This window comes from Sinocyclocheilus rhinocerous, unplaced genomic scaffold (assembly GCF_001515625.1).
Source record: "Sinocyclocheilus rhinocerous isolate Xijiao unplaced genomic scaffold, SAMN03320098_v1.1 scaffold642, whole genome shotgun sequence".
Classification (NCBI taxonomy): Eukaryota; Metazoa; Chordata; class Actinopteri; order Cypriniformes; family Cyprinidae; genus Sinocyclocheilus; species Sinocyclocheilus rhinocerous.
In genome coordinates this window covers 1263685-1280790 of record NW_015626390.1, presented here as the reverse complement: position 1 = coordinate 1280790, position 17106 = coordinate 1263685, and the positions used below count along the sequence as shown (strand labels likewise).

Here is a 17106-nt window from a genome sequence, read left to right as displayed (position 1 = left end):
TTAATAAAAAATGTAATTGTGACTTTTTATCTCACAATTCTGACTTTTTTCTCTCTCAGAAAAACTCTGAATTCTGACGGAAAAAAAGTTATAACTGCAAGACATAAACTCAGAACACCCCCCCCCCAAATTTATGATTTTTCTTCTTTGAACTGCAAGTTCACATCTCGCAATTCTGAGTTTTCTGAAAGTTTATGAAAGTCTGATATGTGAGATAAAAAGTCGCAATTATCTTTTTGTTTTTATTTTTTTGTTCCTATGACAGAACAGGCTTCAATTCAAATGTGACATAACTGCAGAAGACAAGATTTTTAGCAAATAATAACTTTAAAATTATAAAAGTATGTGATATTACAATTTTAGAACATAACGGACAGGACATATGGACCACATTTATGGCATGTTTTTGGGGCTCAACAACCCTCATCCACTTATATGAGCAGCTTGGACATTCTGCAAAAGATCTTTCCACGAAAGAAACAACATCAAACGGGTTTGGAACAACATGAGGGTGACTAAATGATGAAGGAAATTTCATTTTTGGTAAACTCTTTCTAGGACATGTCAATCCACTGCATATATCCTTCGGCCTTGAGCGCTGAAGCCTCTTTGACGACGGTAACAGTGCTCGGTGAAACGCGCAATGAATCCTTGCGTAAAAGCGCACCACTTCATATCGCGTGGAAAGCCGCGGTCTCGCTGGATGACGAGCTGTGGTACTTCAGGGAATAGTTCATCCCATCGTTGTTGTCCCAGAACTCAGAGTTATCGTCCCTCATGTACACGGCGAAATGCACAGCAGCGCTCGGACCTAAGAAAGGAGGCGTGTACATGGTGAAGGAGAAGCGCTCTCCGCGCGTCTTGTACTCTGTGGGCACGGGGATGGCTTGCGCATCCACGAACGACAGCCAGTCGTTGAAAGTATACCTGACCCCGACCTCTCTCCCACCCATCGCCCGTATGATCCCACGGACATCAAACTGCGTGACCATGACGCTTTCCAGCGCGACGCGGCAGCGCGTCAGCCGCGTCTCCAAGTCACCGGTGTCCACGGGCGTCTTGAACGCCGGGACCAGATAGTCCAGAGCCAGAGAGGGCTTGATGTTCACGCACAAGTCATCCATGAACTCCCGGTCCTTGTGGAGAGGGAAGCTCTTCAGCCTGGTGAAGACTTTGGCTGGAATCTGAGGATCGTCGCTGGTGCTGAAGTGCTTGACGCTCGCCAGATTCAAGCCGAGCGCGTCCGCGAACTTCACGCGTTTCCTGCAGTTCTGGGAGATCTGGTGGAACAGGTTCGCCTGCTCTGGATACGCAGGTAAGGACTTGGCTCTTCTCCTGTCTTTCAGGTTCTCGGGTATCTCCTCGGGTTGAAGATCATCATCGGAGTCCAGTCCGTTCTCCGTCTGCTCCTCGTTCATTATGTCCATCATTCCAGGTTTGTAATCTCCAGTGACAGAACGTGTCATTCCAGGAGAATCACTCCAGAGGCGCATTTATGCGCGGTCCTACATTGGTGGTTTGTCTAGTAATCAGTTACAAGCTGGTTACGCCCACCGCTCGCCAGATTCAAGCCGAGCGCGTCCGCGAACTTCACGCGTTTCCTGCAGTTCTGGGAGATCTGGTGGAACAGGTTCGCCTGCTCTGGATACGCAGGTAAGGACTTGGCTCTTCTCCTGTCTTTCAGGTTCTCGGGTATCTCCTCGGGTTGAAGATCATCATCGGAGTCCAGTCCGTTCTCCGTCTGCTCCTCGTTCATTATGTCCATCATTCCAGGTTTGTAATCTCCAGTGACAGAACGTGTCATTCCAGGAGAATCACTCCAGAGGCGCATTTATGCGCGGTCCTACATTGGTGGTTTGTCTAGTAATCAGTAAAAACGGAGTGAATTGAGTGGGTCTCAGGGGGTCAGACAGAGAGAGAGAGAGATCAACATGAGCCTCTACACACACTTATTCAGCCTTTTTTTTTTTTTTTGGAATCATTGGCTATAAAAATTGTTTGTTTTGTGCCATAAATGATTGAGCTCATTTGTTCCCCATTATATAATATAATATAATAATTACAGCATTACAGTACTTTAATTTATTTATAACACAATTTATAAATAAATTTAAACAAATTCTAAATTATAGCATGACAGTGCTTTTGCCTAAATAAATAAATAAGTACATGCAGTAATGTTAAAAATGTATAGTGTAATGTGTTATCTAATTCACTGACCATCTCAGGAATATCCTAGCTCATACCCTAAATATACAATAAATACATCTTTAATATACTCCAAAATATATTTGGGTGAAAATAAATAAATATTTACTATATTTATAAATAATGAAAAACATTTTCCTCAATATAACATTAACGTACTTTATATTTAATTAATAAATAAATAAAAGTACATTCTATAATGTGAAGTTTTTAATTGACCTATACAACCGTTCTTTTCTTTAGATTTCATTGCTCTGCGTTCCAAGAGTTTTTATATACAGTATAACATGTCTGGGATTCCTCACACTTTCACTTGCTGTTGTGTGTATGTGTGTGTGGAAATTGTCTGTTTTCTCTCACTCCATGGTCACTCGGAGCATACTGTTCCAGAGCTGTGCGCTGCTTGTGACATATGTAATATAAGTTACTATTAACGTCTTGTTTATTGAAGAACATTACATCACATTCACAATCATGCCTTTGGTCTGAATATCAGCATGGCTGTGATTACCTGCGGCACTCAGTCGAGACCTACGAGAAATGGACATTCGGTAAAAGTGCTTTAAAAGGAAACATTTAAACAGTTGCTGGAAACGGGCAACAGGTTTCTGCGCAGATGTAACCAGCAAAAATGTAAACAGGCTACAAAGTGTCCATATGTGGCTCTGTGTCAGTACAGCAGCTCTGGCTGCTGTCCCATCTAATGTCCGCAGGTCAGTGAGATCTTCAAAACACGCTGTTATCACAGACAAGACAAACACACTGTTACAACACCATTAATGTCCAGCTGCAACACGAGTTCACAGATGCACTTGACCTAATACGGCTTTTGATTTACATGTTTACATGGACTGAGCAATGTGTAAAGCCATAGTCCAACAGCAGTTTAAATGTTATTACAGGCTGAAAGCACAATACATGATGTGATGAGCAGGGTTGGGCAAAGATACATCAAAATGTATTTTAAAATAAAATACCAAATACCTTAACTTTAAGTGTATCAAAATAAACTGCAAAATACAGCAGCCACACCATGTATCAAAATAAACTACTGTATTTTTGTGTTTTAAAAATACAAAAAAAATACTTTTACAAGGGAGCATGATATTTCTTCGCAAACCTTCCGTCAATTGGCCTATTTGATCTATCCCTTCACCATAATACACTCAGCAACAGCTTTTCTTTGCCCGAGTCGTGCAATAAATCTGACATATGCAACCAGTTAACAGATCAAATATTCACTCCCAGATGAAGGTTAGTTTTAAAGTAACCAACAGTTTAATGTTTAACTGTTTGCGATTGACTCATAATTGTATCCTAATTTAGTTACATGATGTTTGGTAACAAAAGGCCTACCTTGCATCAGCAACACTGACTCAATGACAAACAAGACATCCGTAAGAAGACAACTGATGGCTCCTGTATTCATAGCAACTAGTTTCTAACTAATTAATCATTTGATTGTTGATCAAATATACTAATATATTATGTGTCAGGCAGTCATTCATGCAATGGTATGCAAACTCATGATCCTACTTCAATTAGGGTGCAATATTCAGCAGTCAAATATTTATTTATCAATCATTGGACGCCTATTTGGAAGATGAAAACAAACATTTTAGCATTTCAACAATTATTAAATGATCAATGTGTTTTGATTTTAAATGTAGTCAGGAATGTAATCAGAAAGTAGCAACAGAACTTGTCAAGGAGTATTAACCCAACTCAGACCACTGAATCTACTGAGAGCCATAGAGGTATAGAGGACACATACACATTAATAGTGTCCTAACAACAAGTCTGGGCAAACTACTGAGAAGGCACCAATCAGAGGCCGCATTTTTATGTCATCATCATGTAGACTTAGTATTTATACAGTATTTTAAAACTACAAAGATACAAAATATGAAGCCATTTCCATCAACCCCATCAAATACAAATAACAAAATCCTGTTTTATATTTGAAATACGTATTTGAAATACATGTATCATAAATACTGCCCATCCCTGATGATGAGGACTTAGGATATTTAATAATTAAAATAAAATCTGATATTTAATATCAGCATATATTCTAAGTTGTTTTAACTGTAACACTTGGACAGAAGAGTCACAACAATTACCACATCAGATCCAAACAAGGAATATGAAACAAGGTTTTTGCAATGAGGTACTTCACCAGCAGGTGTCAGTGTTGTAACATTTCTTGACTACCAAAGGTCTAACATAAATATGGTGAGATCAAAACTATTTCACACTTCTGAATGTCACTCCAATGGACAACAAAATATCAAACTAGATATCTGCGCTTAAAGCGAAGTTCATTCAAAAATGAAAATTTGCTGAAAATGTACTCATGCTCAGGCCATCCAATAAATAAATGATGTATATATAGATGATGATGTTATAGATGATGTTTCTTGATAGGAACAGATTTAGAGAAATGTAGCATTGCATCACTTGCTCAGCAATGGATGCTCTGCAGTGAATGGGTGCCGTCAGAATGAGAGTCCAAACAGCTGATAAAAACATCACAATAATCCACAAATAATCCACAGCACTCCAGTCCATCAGTTAATGTCTAGAGAAGCAAAAAGATGCGTGTCTGTAAGAAACGAATCCACAATTCTAATGTTTTTAAATTTAAACCATTGCGTCTGTCCAAAATATGATTTCGTAATCCTTAATAACGCTTCCTCCAGTGAAAAAGTCATCTGGTCTGAAAGAAATATGCACAGATCAAGCACCGTTTACAAGTGAGAACAGTCCCAAACCATTCTAAACAAATGTGTGGGTGTATTTTTATGTGAGAGACAACAGGAGATGGACCTATTCACTGGAGGAAGCGTTGTTATGGATAATGTTTTAAAGCACCTTAATGATGGAGTTGTTTCTTGCAAACTTACAGATCTTCTTTATGCACCAAGAGCTTGTAACACTCTAAAGAGAAAGGAAAAAATGAAATCGCATCATATGACCCCTTTAAAATGCTGCTTTCTCCGAGCTAGCTTAACATTTCTGAGCCATTCACCAACAGGTGATGTTTAGCTCATGCATGAAGTCAGTTCTTCTTGAGTTTACACAGGTGTAGTTCATTACATTAACTATGGACACGATCCATGTGCGTTTCACAACTAGAAACATCATAATCTCATGTTTAATCATTTATAATCTAACTTTTTCAATGATGAAATGTTTTGCTTGGAAAGTGGTCTTGTTCCATCTTTATGTTATATAATAAAATGCCTTTCATTCCTATTGTGTCTTATTTTAAATGCAGGACCACTGTACATACACATCTGAAATAAGTTTCCCGAAAATCACATAATCAATTTCTTTGTTTATTGGGACACATTAGTGTGGAGAAGCACTGAAACAGCAATGAACACACACTGTAAACATCTGGAAGGATGTTTCTATGGGAAAGCTGCATGTATCTTATATCAAGTATATTACATTCATTTTAGTTAAAGAAAAAAAAGGGAATGTATAAGCACCGTTTATGGTGGTACATTGATATGCATTTAAATGGTACATCAATGTGTAACCGACAGCCAAAAATACGATTCTAACCGTGTTGCTCTTCAGTACAGATAATAACATGTGGTGACTTCTAGCTGATCGTCTAAGCACATAATGACATTTTTGGTTAGGTTGTGTACAATCACATGTTGAACATGTCCTGTTCATATTTCACCCCAAATTCAAAAGAAAAATCTGAAATAGTTTTGCATAGAATATAGAAAGATATTTTATGACAATTAAACTAAATCCCTTCCCACTCTCATTATGATCGTGCAAAATAAGTGCATGACCCTACAAATAATCTTCACTTATTGTTTCTGCAAAATCTAATTTCTAGTTTTTGGAACTTTTGATTTTGGGGATAAATATGCGTATCATCAGATTCACTCTGCTAGCAATCAATAATTTTGCAGAATATCTAGTGAATCTGTCAGAATTGGCATATTTATGACTAAATAATTACCAGATTTTTTTTTTTAAATAAACAGTAACATCTGGCATTTTATTCATTCTCTTGTTAAGAATTTGTATCATTTCTCTCTGGTCCAAGTACAATCAACTTGCAATGACATGAAGATTAACAATATTTGAAGCGAAACTAAATTATTTCTATGAGGAACAAAATGTTGTCTTTATGTATGTGATAATATTCAGGACATTTCAACTGAATAAATGGTATACACATAGTATTACACAACAGAAAACAATTAGACAATGAAAACCTCATCTTTAGTATGCATATTTATAATGCTAGATCTAAAATATCCTTTCATATACCATAAAAACATCTGCATATATCAGTATTTAAATCTCAAGGGATATGTGACAATAAACATTGAAACTAACACAAAAGTTGCCTTCATTAGTAGAATCTTTATGGTAATGGGAAAACCTGAAATGGATTATGGGTACTGTAGTTGTAGGCAGAGCGAGAGAAACATCCCATCATGCCTCCTCTGCCGTGTATATACGGTACATCAACGTGACGATTACTGCAGCGATAGCAGGTATCAACCAGTTTGACCACCAGCTGGAACAAGAGACCCAGTGGAAGGTTTGGAACAAAGCACTTGGTAATTAACTTGAATTATTAATTGGAATCTTGCTATTTCTGTACTACAATAGAAAGTTTCAAGTGAAATTAAGAGAAAACAAACTTGCACTCAAACAACACAAGTTACAACATCCACATTTCTTAAAAATGTCTCAAAACATTTAGCTTTGTGTGTGTTGTTTGGTTGGGTTATTCTTAGGCATAGCATTTGGTCGTTCACTTGAACTTACCTTGTGCTTTCTTGTACGGTCGTTACAAGTGATTCCTATTAAACAGAAAACCAAACGCGTGTTTAGGTGTTTCCACACAATGCAAGTCCAAAACAAAGACACTGCAGAGTTTGTTAAAATCATAAGCATGGAAAAAAACTATTTGAAAAATGAATTACGTACTGGTGGTTTGGCAAGCTTGTCCCTGTCATCCTGCGAGAAATGCAGAGGAGGAGAGGCATGAATAAAAATAGCACAGGCTTTTTCACGCATTGACATTTTATCAACAAAGCAAATTAATCAGCATGTCCTACCGAGCACATAGTGACTAAAACCTATAAATCGGCTTTACAGTGGTTGTCAAAATAACTAGTAATCAGGCCTGAGCTAAATTCACAATGTATATGTATTTTATATAGCTATCCATAGTGTGTAAATATATATTTACATTACTGTTCAGTCTATTTTATGTTTTTGTGCTAGCCAAGGCTGCATGTATTTGATGATAAATACAGTAAAAGCAGTAATATTCTGAAATATTATTACAATTTATAATAACTATTTTCTATGTGAATATATGTTAAAATGTAATTTATTCCTGTGATTTTCAGCATCATTACTCCAGTCTTCAGTGTCACATGATCTTCAGAAATCATTCTAATATACTGATTTGCTGCTCGAGAAACTTTTCTGATTATTATAAATATGTTGAAAACAGATCTCTTTTTTTCAGGATTCTTTGATGAATAGAAAAGTTCAAAAGAGTTCAAAAGAACAGCATTTATTTGAAATAAAAAAATCTTCTGAAACATCATAAACGTTTAATTGTCACTTTTGATTAATGCAGCAATTAAAGTATTTTAAAATTAGTGCTGTCAAATGATTAATCGCATCCAAAATAAGTTTTTGTTTACATAATATATGTATGTGTACTGTGTTTATTTATTATGTACTGTATATATAAACACACACACAAACAGTATATATTTAGAAATAATTTACATGTATATACATTTATATATTTATATAAATATATTTATTATTTAAACAACATTTTTCTTAAATATATGCATGCATGTGTTTGTATTTATATATACATAATAAATATACAGAATACACACTCATATATTATGTAAACAAAAGCGTTTATTTTGGATGCGATTAATCGTGATTAATTGTTTGACAGCACTATTTAAAATATTTTAAGCATTTTGTTAAAAAATATTAATTTCTTTAAAAAATATATATATGTGTGTGTGTGTGTTACATTTCTATACGTTGTATTTCAAACAATTATTATTATTATTAATATTAATATCATTTGTGTCATTCAAACAAAACAAAAAAAAAGATTATTTTTATTTTAAAAATATATATTTAAATAAGTATTTAGTCCAATGAATTTCTATTTTATTTCTACTTCTTTAAATCTGAATTACTGTTCTGCATGAAAGGTGCACAGCCCTGCTCCATTCCTGTCACAGAAACTGTCTGATAGTATCTGTGCTGAATCCGGCAGCATTACAGATCCTCCAATAGAAATAAAAATGGCTTCCAGGTTATTGATAGTATCTCAAGCCCCTGTGTGTCTATGAAAACATCTCGGATTTCATGAGATGCAACTATGAATCAACAGGTCTGATGTTGTCCAGGATGAGAAATCAAGACTGTTGTTGGATCATTCCCAGATATCTCAGGGGGATTGAGAAGTCTGTTATTTTGATTGTGTGTGTGTGTGTGTGTGTGTGTGTGTTTTTAATCACATAGGTTCCCATTGGCATCCATTGGCATCCATTGGTGTGATGGCATAACTTCACTGAAACTATAAATCGATAATGACTTAATGACTATTCATGCCTTTTTGTATGCCAGCGCTGACTGATGGCTGCAAAGCAACATATGCAAAACAGACTTTGAAAAACATGCAAGGTGCAATTTAAAATTACAGCCACTGAGAGCTGTCTAGCTTTTGAGTTTTTTTTTTTTTCTATTTTCATAAGAGTAGAAATAGAGCATATTGTGAATATATGTTTGAATGTATTTCTCAGAAAGCACACAGGAACTTCATCAGCTGTGTTTGACACTATCTGATGTGTTAATGCTGTATCAAAAGGCCTTCTTCACACTATTGCTCAACAGTAATACTGCGCTCTGGCAGACTTACTGGATGCAGCTCTCCTATGACCATCGAACTGGCCATCTCACGTGCATCTGACGAGTGGCCGACATCTTCAAAACTCTCTGTGGCATCTCCACCCGCCTGCTCTCGCAGCACCTCCTCTCCACCCGGGTGCTGTGGACACCAGCAAATACATCAGATCATCAAGTTTAAAGCAAACCCACCATTGCTTATTGCTTACTTGTAATACCCTTTTGACCTTTGAAAAATGTTGCCTAGGAAATTATCAGTTGATTTAAGTGTCAACAGTGCACTGAGTCATGCAACTTAAAATACCTTGTGTGCATTTTTAGAGTAATGTTACTAGATTAAGTAGTTCTCTAGATTTAGATAATATGGAAAGAGGTGAAAAGTTAGGTTAGGGTGGTTATATAATTACTTCAAAATATTAAATAACAAAAGGTATAAGAGTATAATAATGATTCTAACAACACTAAGGCAAACACCAAAAAAACAACAACTACATATATGTGTATGTACAACCACACACACATACATACATTATATATATATATATATATATATATATATACATTTATAAATTAAAGATATATATGATTTAATTTCCATTTAGTTTGTTGAGTATTAAAATAACTCAAATTAAATAAAACTAAAAACGTAATAAAAGACCTATACAGACATAATAAATTCAGACATAATGTAACTAAAATTAAAATAAATAACAAATACAAATAATACAAATCAAATGATAGTAGTTTATCAGTAATCCTAAAAAATAACACTGCCAAACACACATGCTAAAAAAACAACAACTTACTGACACATAGTAAGAAATGGTTATAAAAACTGAAACAGAAGCGAAAACAAGTAATAGGAAGTTATTACTGTTATTACAGCAAGGTAGTGTGTGATGTACCTATTGCTTCCCTTCACATAAACCTCATCAATAGTAATCAAAAATAACTGTGCATTTGATCTTTAAACGAGTTATATTAGGTTTTATTAAATACATTTCTACATGGTTAATGCACTAATGCTAATTCCACACCTCACACATTAATTGCCAACTGTTGTAATCTTTTCGGTCCAACTTTGAGGGCACTTGGCAAAGGTCACTCCATTCAATACTTACTTTTCAAACTTTTGTATTAGGCGTTTTTAAATGTATTCGCTTATAAACTCTATGCATTATGTATATTTCATTCCTATTATGCATTACACAATTCTAGTGCAACGGTGCTTTGCTTGTTTACACAATGCAGTACATACACGTAATGCATGCATTACACAGTTCCAAAACGACAATATATTAATGCGAATATTTTTGGCACCAAGCTGAACATTTGAGGCTCTGTTTTAAAACTCACCTCCTCGAGAAACTGTGTGACGTCGTACACTTTATTATGAATGATAATCCATGTGCTTTTAAAAGAGTTCCGTTCCTCCACCTCTGACAATCGATAATATTTAACACCCTTTCCGTCTGTTTCGTTGGTTTCCATTTGTTTGTTTAAATGTGTGTTATTTGTGAGGAAGGTTACAAAAACTCTCCAAAAGTTCCCTTGCGAATCGATCACCTCACGTACTTCAATACTGGACTGACCAGCAACAATTGTATTTCCCAACTCGCCAGGCAACGCCCATTCCGCTCAGGACGAAATCTGATTGGACGATATCACGCTTGGGTTGCCTAGCGTGTCTGTTTTGATTGGACCGAGGGCTATCAATCAGCACACTGGGTCATATGTTTCGGTGAAGCTCACGGAGTTACTCGGCAGAAGTTCACGAAAGTTCACGAGAGCATAGTTACGGAAGAGGTGCCGTTTATCGCCATCACGTTAATCTAGTGATGTCCGTTAAGAAGTGGGTTGACCTTAAAGTCATTTTAGCCGCCGTTGTTGATCTTGTTTAGGTGTTTCTGTCAGATAAGAGTATGTTCACTTGAAACATTGTCACGCGAGCTTCCTCGTTCTTGCCGCCAAAAGCTCGCGCTCTAGTACCTCAGCACTTGTTATTGTTGTATAACCTCAAACTGGGGTAAAACTAACCCTTTCTTTCTTTCTTTCTGTCAACACAATGTACGTAATACGCTACACTTTTTCAGAGTTATAACAGAGTTTTGTCTTATCTGAGGTAATTACTGACAGAATATGCACATAATTTCATATTGTCTTTGGACCAAAATAGTCTCTGATTAACCAATAATAGCTTATTTTGGTCACAGATCAGTGACTGTGTTGGTTTGACCAAATTAACCCTCATACATTTATTTTCTGAATGAGTGGAAGTGGGACACAGTCTTTGCTTTTCCTCAATCTTCCCGAGCTGAGGAACTTATGTTGTGTAAATCTGTTCTTCTCGAACAGTTACAGATGAACCAGACTTGAGAAACAAACAAGTGAAAAGACAAATATAATGTGTGCTGGTTATAAAACTGTAGTTTTGGTTTTTCACATATTGATTAGATTCGTGATTGATCTAGAAATTTCATCTAATAGGCTTTGTGATGAAAGGCACATAAAGTGCGATTAGACCCTTGTTGTCCTTGTTGTTAGACCCTTATATTTTGAGGCTTGACTTTATGTAGCTACCCTTTGGACCCATACTCGATTTTTAACTGCTTGAAACACTGGTTAAACTGTTTATTTATTTTGGAGATTGTATGGCTTTTTCTTATACTTTTATGAATATGCATGTTTAGACACACAAATGTGATTTGGAAAGGCTGTACAAAAACATGCTTGGTTCTCATGCAATTCACCAAAAAGCACTTTGAAGAAAAAGAGAGAGAGAGAAAAGAAAAGAAAGAACCAGACATAAAAAGGCAGAGGCTATCTAAGTGCAAATAGGGATAAATACTATTTGATGTATACTTTCTTTTTCTTTTTTCACAAACAAGAAACAAGAAAAATATTAAAAACATTTTTAAAAAAAAAAAAAAAAAAAAAAAGTACTATTTAAGTACAAGTACACTGTGTTTTACTTAGTTTTGTGCACCTCAATGTGCAAATAGTCACTACAAGTAGGCATAATTCAAAAAAAAAAAAAAAATCAAGGACATTTTTAACAAATATATTGGGGTCAAATTGACCCCTATCACGAAGGAAATATATTTTTTAACATAATAGGAATTCATAATTTATTACTTTTATATTTTATAACTCTTACAAGCTGCAATAGGTTTTATGTATTTTTCATAAATACATATGACTCTTCAGTGTTTTTCATATTGTTGATTGTTTTTTAGGCGAATGGAAACCAATGGGGTCAGTTTTACCCCCAACACAAAAAGGGTACTCAGATTTTATCAACATCAGGGTTAATTATATAAAACATTACACTACTGCTTCAACCTGTGAGACCAGCTGAACAGACCACGAGGCTGTTCTCTAAAAAAAAATCTAGAATATGTCATTATCTTGACCTCTGAAGTGTGAAAGGCTTTTCCGTCTGTCTTTCAGGGAGCTTGTTCTCTTGCATTCAGACATTGTTGCTTCTCCTGTGTTGGGCCATTTTGGGGGCATCACTGTTATTATGACTGTAAGTATGATATATTTTGTGATATCAGTTATATTTGCCAGCTTTAAATTGAAAAAAAAAAAAGTTTTTTTTTAAAAATAATTAATAATTGTCCTGTGACGTTAGATAGGAAAACCAGCCTGCTTTATATCTCACAATTCACGCTCAAAATTGCAAGATAAAAAAGTAAATGTGACATAAAAAGTTTTTTTTTTATTCTATGGCTGAAAGAGATGATAAACTTAAAATTCAGAGAAAAATTCAGAATCGCTGGAAAAAAGACTGAATTGCGCGATAAAAAGTCAGAAGTACATTTTTTATCCCATGGCAGAAACAAGCTTCCATAGATTCACGATGCACGCAGAAATAAGGCTGAAGAAATATTTATTTTCATTACACCTAGCAGCCATAATTCTTTGTGTCTCTCAGTTGTATTCCTACGTACATACAGGTCCTAAAAGGCAAGTGCTCTTGCTCATAAAATTGTTTTCAATAAAATGTAACATAATTATATTTAATGATGATTTGAATTAGCGCCAAAATCGATTACTAAAAAAAAGTCCATGTCACACAAAACATTTATGATTTATATTGCTTTTCCTGTCAAAACATGTTATTGTTCTTCTTTTTCCCTCAGTGTTCGTGATATGTGCATCACCTTGCGTGCATGTGCACCTGTCAGAGAAGTTTGTGCTGTTGCATATGTGTGACTTTTCATCTGAGGGTGCATGTGTGTCTGCGTGTCAGCACAGCTCGTGCAAAGGCATGTCCCATGCAAAGCTAAATATTTGAGGCACATTCCACACACTCTGTCATCTCCTTTCCTTCACAACAAATGTTGTGAATGTGCTGTCAGACTTCAGTGGGTGCACTGGTGAATAATTGACTATGTTGTGCTTATGTAACTTCCATGACTTTTGTACGTGTGTAGCCAAAAGGAGAAAGGCGACATGCCTTTGTATCGACGCAACTCAATGAAAAGACTGAATGAAGTTTTGTGTGTTTCACTAGATCACTAGCTTTGGTCAGTGTTTGATTTACAGTGGCCTAAACGTGCTATTTTTGTTTAACTGTCCATTCTGATTTTCTTTGTTCTCTGCACTTTGTCTTAGATTGCATTTTACAAGAGCGGTATCATCCAGGCTTTTGCACAGAAACATGGTCTACAGGTTGTTTGTCCAGAAAAATGTCTCAAATATCCGTTGCTCCATGAGTTCAGTCTGACCCTACAATATTTGACTGGCCTGAATTTTGTCTCCACTGCATCAAAACATACACTACAGTTCAAAAGTCTGGGATCAGTAAGATTTTTTTAAACGTTTTTGAAAGTCTCCTTCAAAAGACGTCACTGCATTTGCTTGATCAAAAATACAGTAAAAACAATAATATTATGAAATACTATTATTATTAAAAATAATTGTTTCCTGTGTGAATATATTGTAAAATATAATTTATTAATGTGATGCAAAGCTAAATTTTCAGCATCATTACTGTAGTCTTAATGTTACATTATCCTTCAGAAATCCTTTTAATATGCTAATTTGCTGCTCAAGATACATTTCATATTATTGTCATCAAACAGGTGAATACAAATACAGCTGCTTAATATTTATGTGGAAGCTGTGATATTTAAATGTTCAAATGAAAGGTTGCATTGCAAAACATCAGACCTGTATCTGATTTAGGACCACAAAAGAACTGAATTGAAAAGATCAGAATTGGAAATCAGATTTGGGCCACATTTGCCTGCTGTGTGAACATAGCATTTTTTTTTGCCTTGTAGCTCAACCGTTCTGCAGACGTGTTTGTCTTATTCTGTGACTGCTAGACTGGCCCCTAAATGGAACAAAGCAGGACAATATCTAATAGCAGGTGAGGGGCAATATCCCAGAGCCAGTATACTTACAAGAGCCTGAAACATTTCCATGTTTAAAAAAAATCAAGCTGAATTTTGCCTGTGCATGGTAAAGGCAATAGAAATTCACAATTATTGCTCACTGAATGTGAAGGCAGTCATTCACTAGTGTAGGCTGAGAGTAAAGTTCACTTTGTGGCTGATTTAGCTGGTGTGTAATCTTAACTGTCGCTTCACCTTGAGCATTCTTAATAGTGCAGGCATGAGTAATTCATGTAGTCTAAGAATGGATGATCCTTGCATCTTTACTGAGCTAATATTTGTATTGCCTTGGCTCAAGGTCAGCAAGAGTCAGCTCAGCTTAGTTTAATGGAAATGAGCACACACATCAAGTTTTGGAGTTCAACAGTGTTGTCATGAATTATCACTCTGCCAGTTTAATACACCATAATTACAGTTACACTTACTAATTAAAGTAATGGTAATTAATCGGGAAAGTACGTGTGATTCTTCTAATCAAGAGTCAATTAGAAGGTCGTTCACTTTTGTTTCTCATCCAAGATTGATTGGGTATTTAAAAAAATTCTGCATAAAATGTGTGTAATAAAATGTTAAAATGAGTGCATGATAAGATAATCAGACAGTTTGATGGCCTTGTGTTGGAGGCCGTGCCTTGAAAACGTGTGTTGTGCCGTCCTTGAGCTCAGTTAAAGCTGCGTTCATGGCTCTCAGAAGTATTTGGAGTTCTCTATCAGAGAGAATTTACTATAATTAAATCTTTCTTAGTGAATATGCGAGTTCTTTAAAACACATCGTCGAAGATTCATCTTAATGATCTTACCAGATTGCAACACTCCCCCATCACACAGCATTTAATGAATTACATAGAAATCTCAGTGCAGTTTGTTTCATAATCTTTGAGTAACAGTGATTTTTCCTTCTTTCCCAGAAAAAGATTTCCTCAGTGACTCTGGAAAACGCAATGCGGTTGGTAGGTGGGAGGCATCTGAATACTTTGGCAAGAGACACTGCCATTTGTATTCGTATTGTTAGACTGTGATTTCACTTGATCGCAGGCAAGGAGTGACTTGTATAGATAAACATTTAAATGTATTTCTACTAGTGAAAACAATATCTTTTGTGCTGTTTTGCTCACTGTTAGCACATTATGTACTTCTTTTGCTTTATCCGAGAATCATTTGTTTTTTCGGAGTCACATATTAAGCCACAGTTTATCACGTTGCGTTCTACCCTAAAGCCTAGATGACTTTCACAGTTCACTCAGTAACTTATGATGACACAGACAGATGTTTTCTCATTCTCACTGACTCGTGCTCACATCTATACTGTTGTATATTCATTCACAGTGCTTGAGCTGAGTCTCACTGAGACTCAACTGTGTGTCGGTGTGGAAGCCGACACAGTCAGACTTCCTCCAGCTGTGGTAAGAATTCAAACACCTCCAGCCTGCGTTCACAATCTCCAGTCTAGCCTCTTATGACCTATGAACCAATTTACTGCCGTTGTCATGCATTACACATTTGCCTCAGATCATGTCCTATGCCTGAGTCAGTTATCTAGCTTACGTCAACCTGATTGTGCTGAGTGGACAGGAGAAGAAAAAGCTTTTCTCTTAATTGTTGTTAATGTTGATTCAGATGACTAGCTGAATCCAAGTGGTGTGCTTGTTTGTTATATTCATTTTCTTGTTTTCAACAAGATTATTTCAACATTATTGTAAACTATTTAGTATATAACAAATATGCATATAAATAATATGTGTACTGTATATGCATATATACATGTGCATAAAAAGGAGTCATTATTCATAATCGATTTAGACAAATATTATGAATATACTCAAATACATCTAAGGTAAGTTAAATATTAATTTAAACTATTTGCATATAACAATATAAATAAAGCATATCAAATATAAATCATATATAATAATTTCAGTAACAAATTCTATGTATATTTCAGTATATTCATTACAAACATGTTCATGTATAAATATAATAATGCATTTCTACTTCCTGCATATATAGCTATGATACATAGAGCATAATATTTGCATTAAATCATTTGGTAAATAGTTATTTTAACAAATAGCTGTATTATTGAAATAATAATTGACATAAATGAGACCAGTTATTCACAGGAAGACTATCAGATTGCTATATTTCTTGTTCTTGTTCCTGTGTGTGGTGTTAATTTATGCTCATCTGTCTTCTGCCAGATACAGGATTTTGATATTCCTGCTCCTGTGGTGAAAAAGTAGTCCTCCACACTAATGATGCTGTGCTGGATACAGTCATGCCAAATAACTGGTGCCATGTTCTGCCAAGGTATGTGTTTGTGTATATGTGTGCATGTGTGAATAGACTGCTTTATACCGTGTTGTTGTTACGTTTTTACAACAGACACATTCTAAAGCTGTACTGATGCTCCACTGGGCATCATGGAGGGAAAAGGTCCTAATCATAATCTCCTTTGTTGTCAGTGTCAGATTTAGACAAATTAATCAATATTTTTCCTTCATTGTTTTCTGTGTGTGTGTGTGTGTGTGTGTGTGTGTGTGTGTGTGTGTGTGTGT

The 17106-nt window shown here is 35.6% G+C and overlaps 3 protein-coding genes across 3 annotated transcripts in view; 1 reads left to right on the top strand and 2 right to left on the bottom strand.

Moving 5' to 3' along the window:
• Positions 1-37: 37 nt before the first annotated feature.
• On the bottom strand, positions 38-14829 carry LOC107713723 (protein phosphatase 1 regulatory subunit 3G-like). The gene is made up of 4 exons (XM_016519324.1): positions 14820-14829; positions 10265-10267; positions 1565-1843; positions 38-1226 (listed from the first exon to the last, which is right to left on the bottom strand). Exons 3-4 carry the CDS (start codon positions 1829-1831, stop codon positions 672-674), a joined length of 822 nt encoding a protein of 273 aa, XP_016374810.1. The 5' UTR covers positions 1832-1843; positions 10265-10267; positions 14820-14829; the 3' UTR covers positions 38-671.
• On the bottom strand, positions 5669-10774 carry LOC107713729 (cytochrome b5-like). The gene is made up of 5 exons (XM_016519337.1): positions 10504-10774; positions 9161-9289; positions 7180-7209; positions 7018-7052; positions 5669-6763 (listed from the first exon to the last, which is right to left on the bottom strand). The coding sequence occupies exons 1-5, from the start codon at positions 10636-10638 to the stop codon at positions 6679-6681; spliced, it is 414 nt and encodes a 137-aa protein (XP_016374823.1). The 5' UTR covers positions 10639-10774; the 3' UTR covers positions 5669-6678.
• LOC107713955 (uncharacterized protein C18orf63-like) overlaps positions 11414-17106 on the top strand; it is a 14098-nt gene continuing 8405 nt past the window's right edge. The window contains 9 exon segments of the mRNA XM_016519626.1: positions 11414-11506; positions 11508-11541; positions 12591-12676; positions 13768-13856; positions 14439-14527; positions 15460-15501; positions 15878-15954; positions 16750-16788; positions 16791-16858. Coding sequence (XP_016375112.1) covers positions 11414-11506; positions 11508-11541; positions 12591-12676; positions 13768-13856; positions 14439-14527; positions 15460-15501; positions 15878-15954; positions 16750-16788; positions 16791-16858 — 617 coding nt within the window.

Bases quoted from the DNA above. Each gene is read 5' to 3' on its own strand.
- LOC107713723 (XM_016519324.1), bottom strand. From the start codon at position 1,831: ATGCGCCTCTGGAGTGATTCTCCTGGAATGACACGTTCTGTCACTGGA. The intron at 1,227-1,564 runs CTGGCGAGCGGT...CTCGGCTTGAAT, and splicing joins CGGACGCGCTCGGCTTGAAT to CTGGCGAGCGTCAAGCACTT.
- LOC107713729 (XM_016519337.1), bottom strand. From the start codon at position 10,638: ATGGAAACCAACGAAACAGACGGAAAGGGTGTTAAATATTATCGATTG. The intron at 9,290-10,503 runs GTGAGTTTTAAA...TGGTGTCCACAG, and splicing joins TCACACAGTTTCTCGAGGAG to CACCCGGGTGGAGAGGAGGT. The intron at 7,053-7,179 runs GTACGTAATTCA...TCTGTTTAATAG, and splicing joins ACAAGCTTGCCAAACCACCA to GAATCACTTGTAACGACCGT.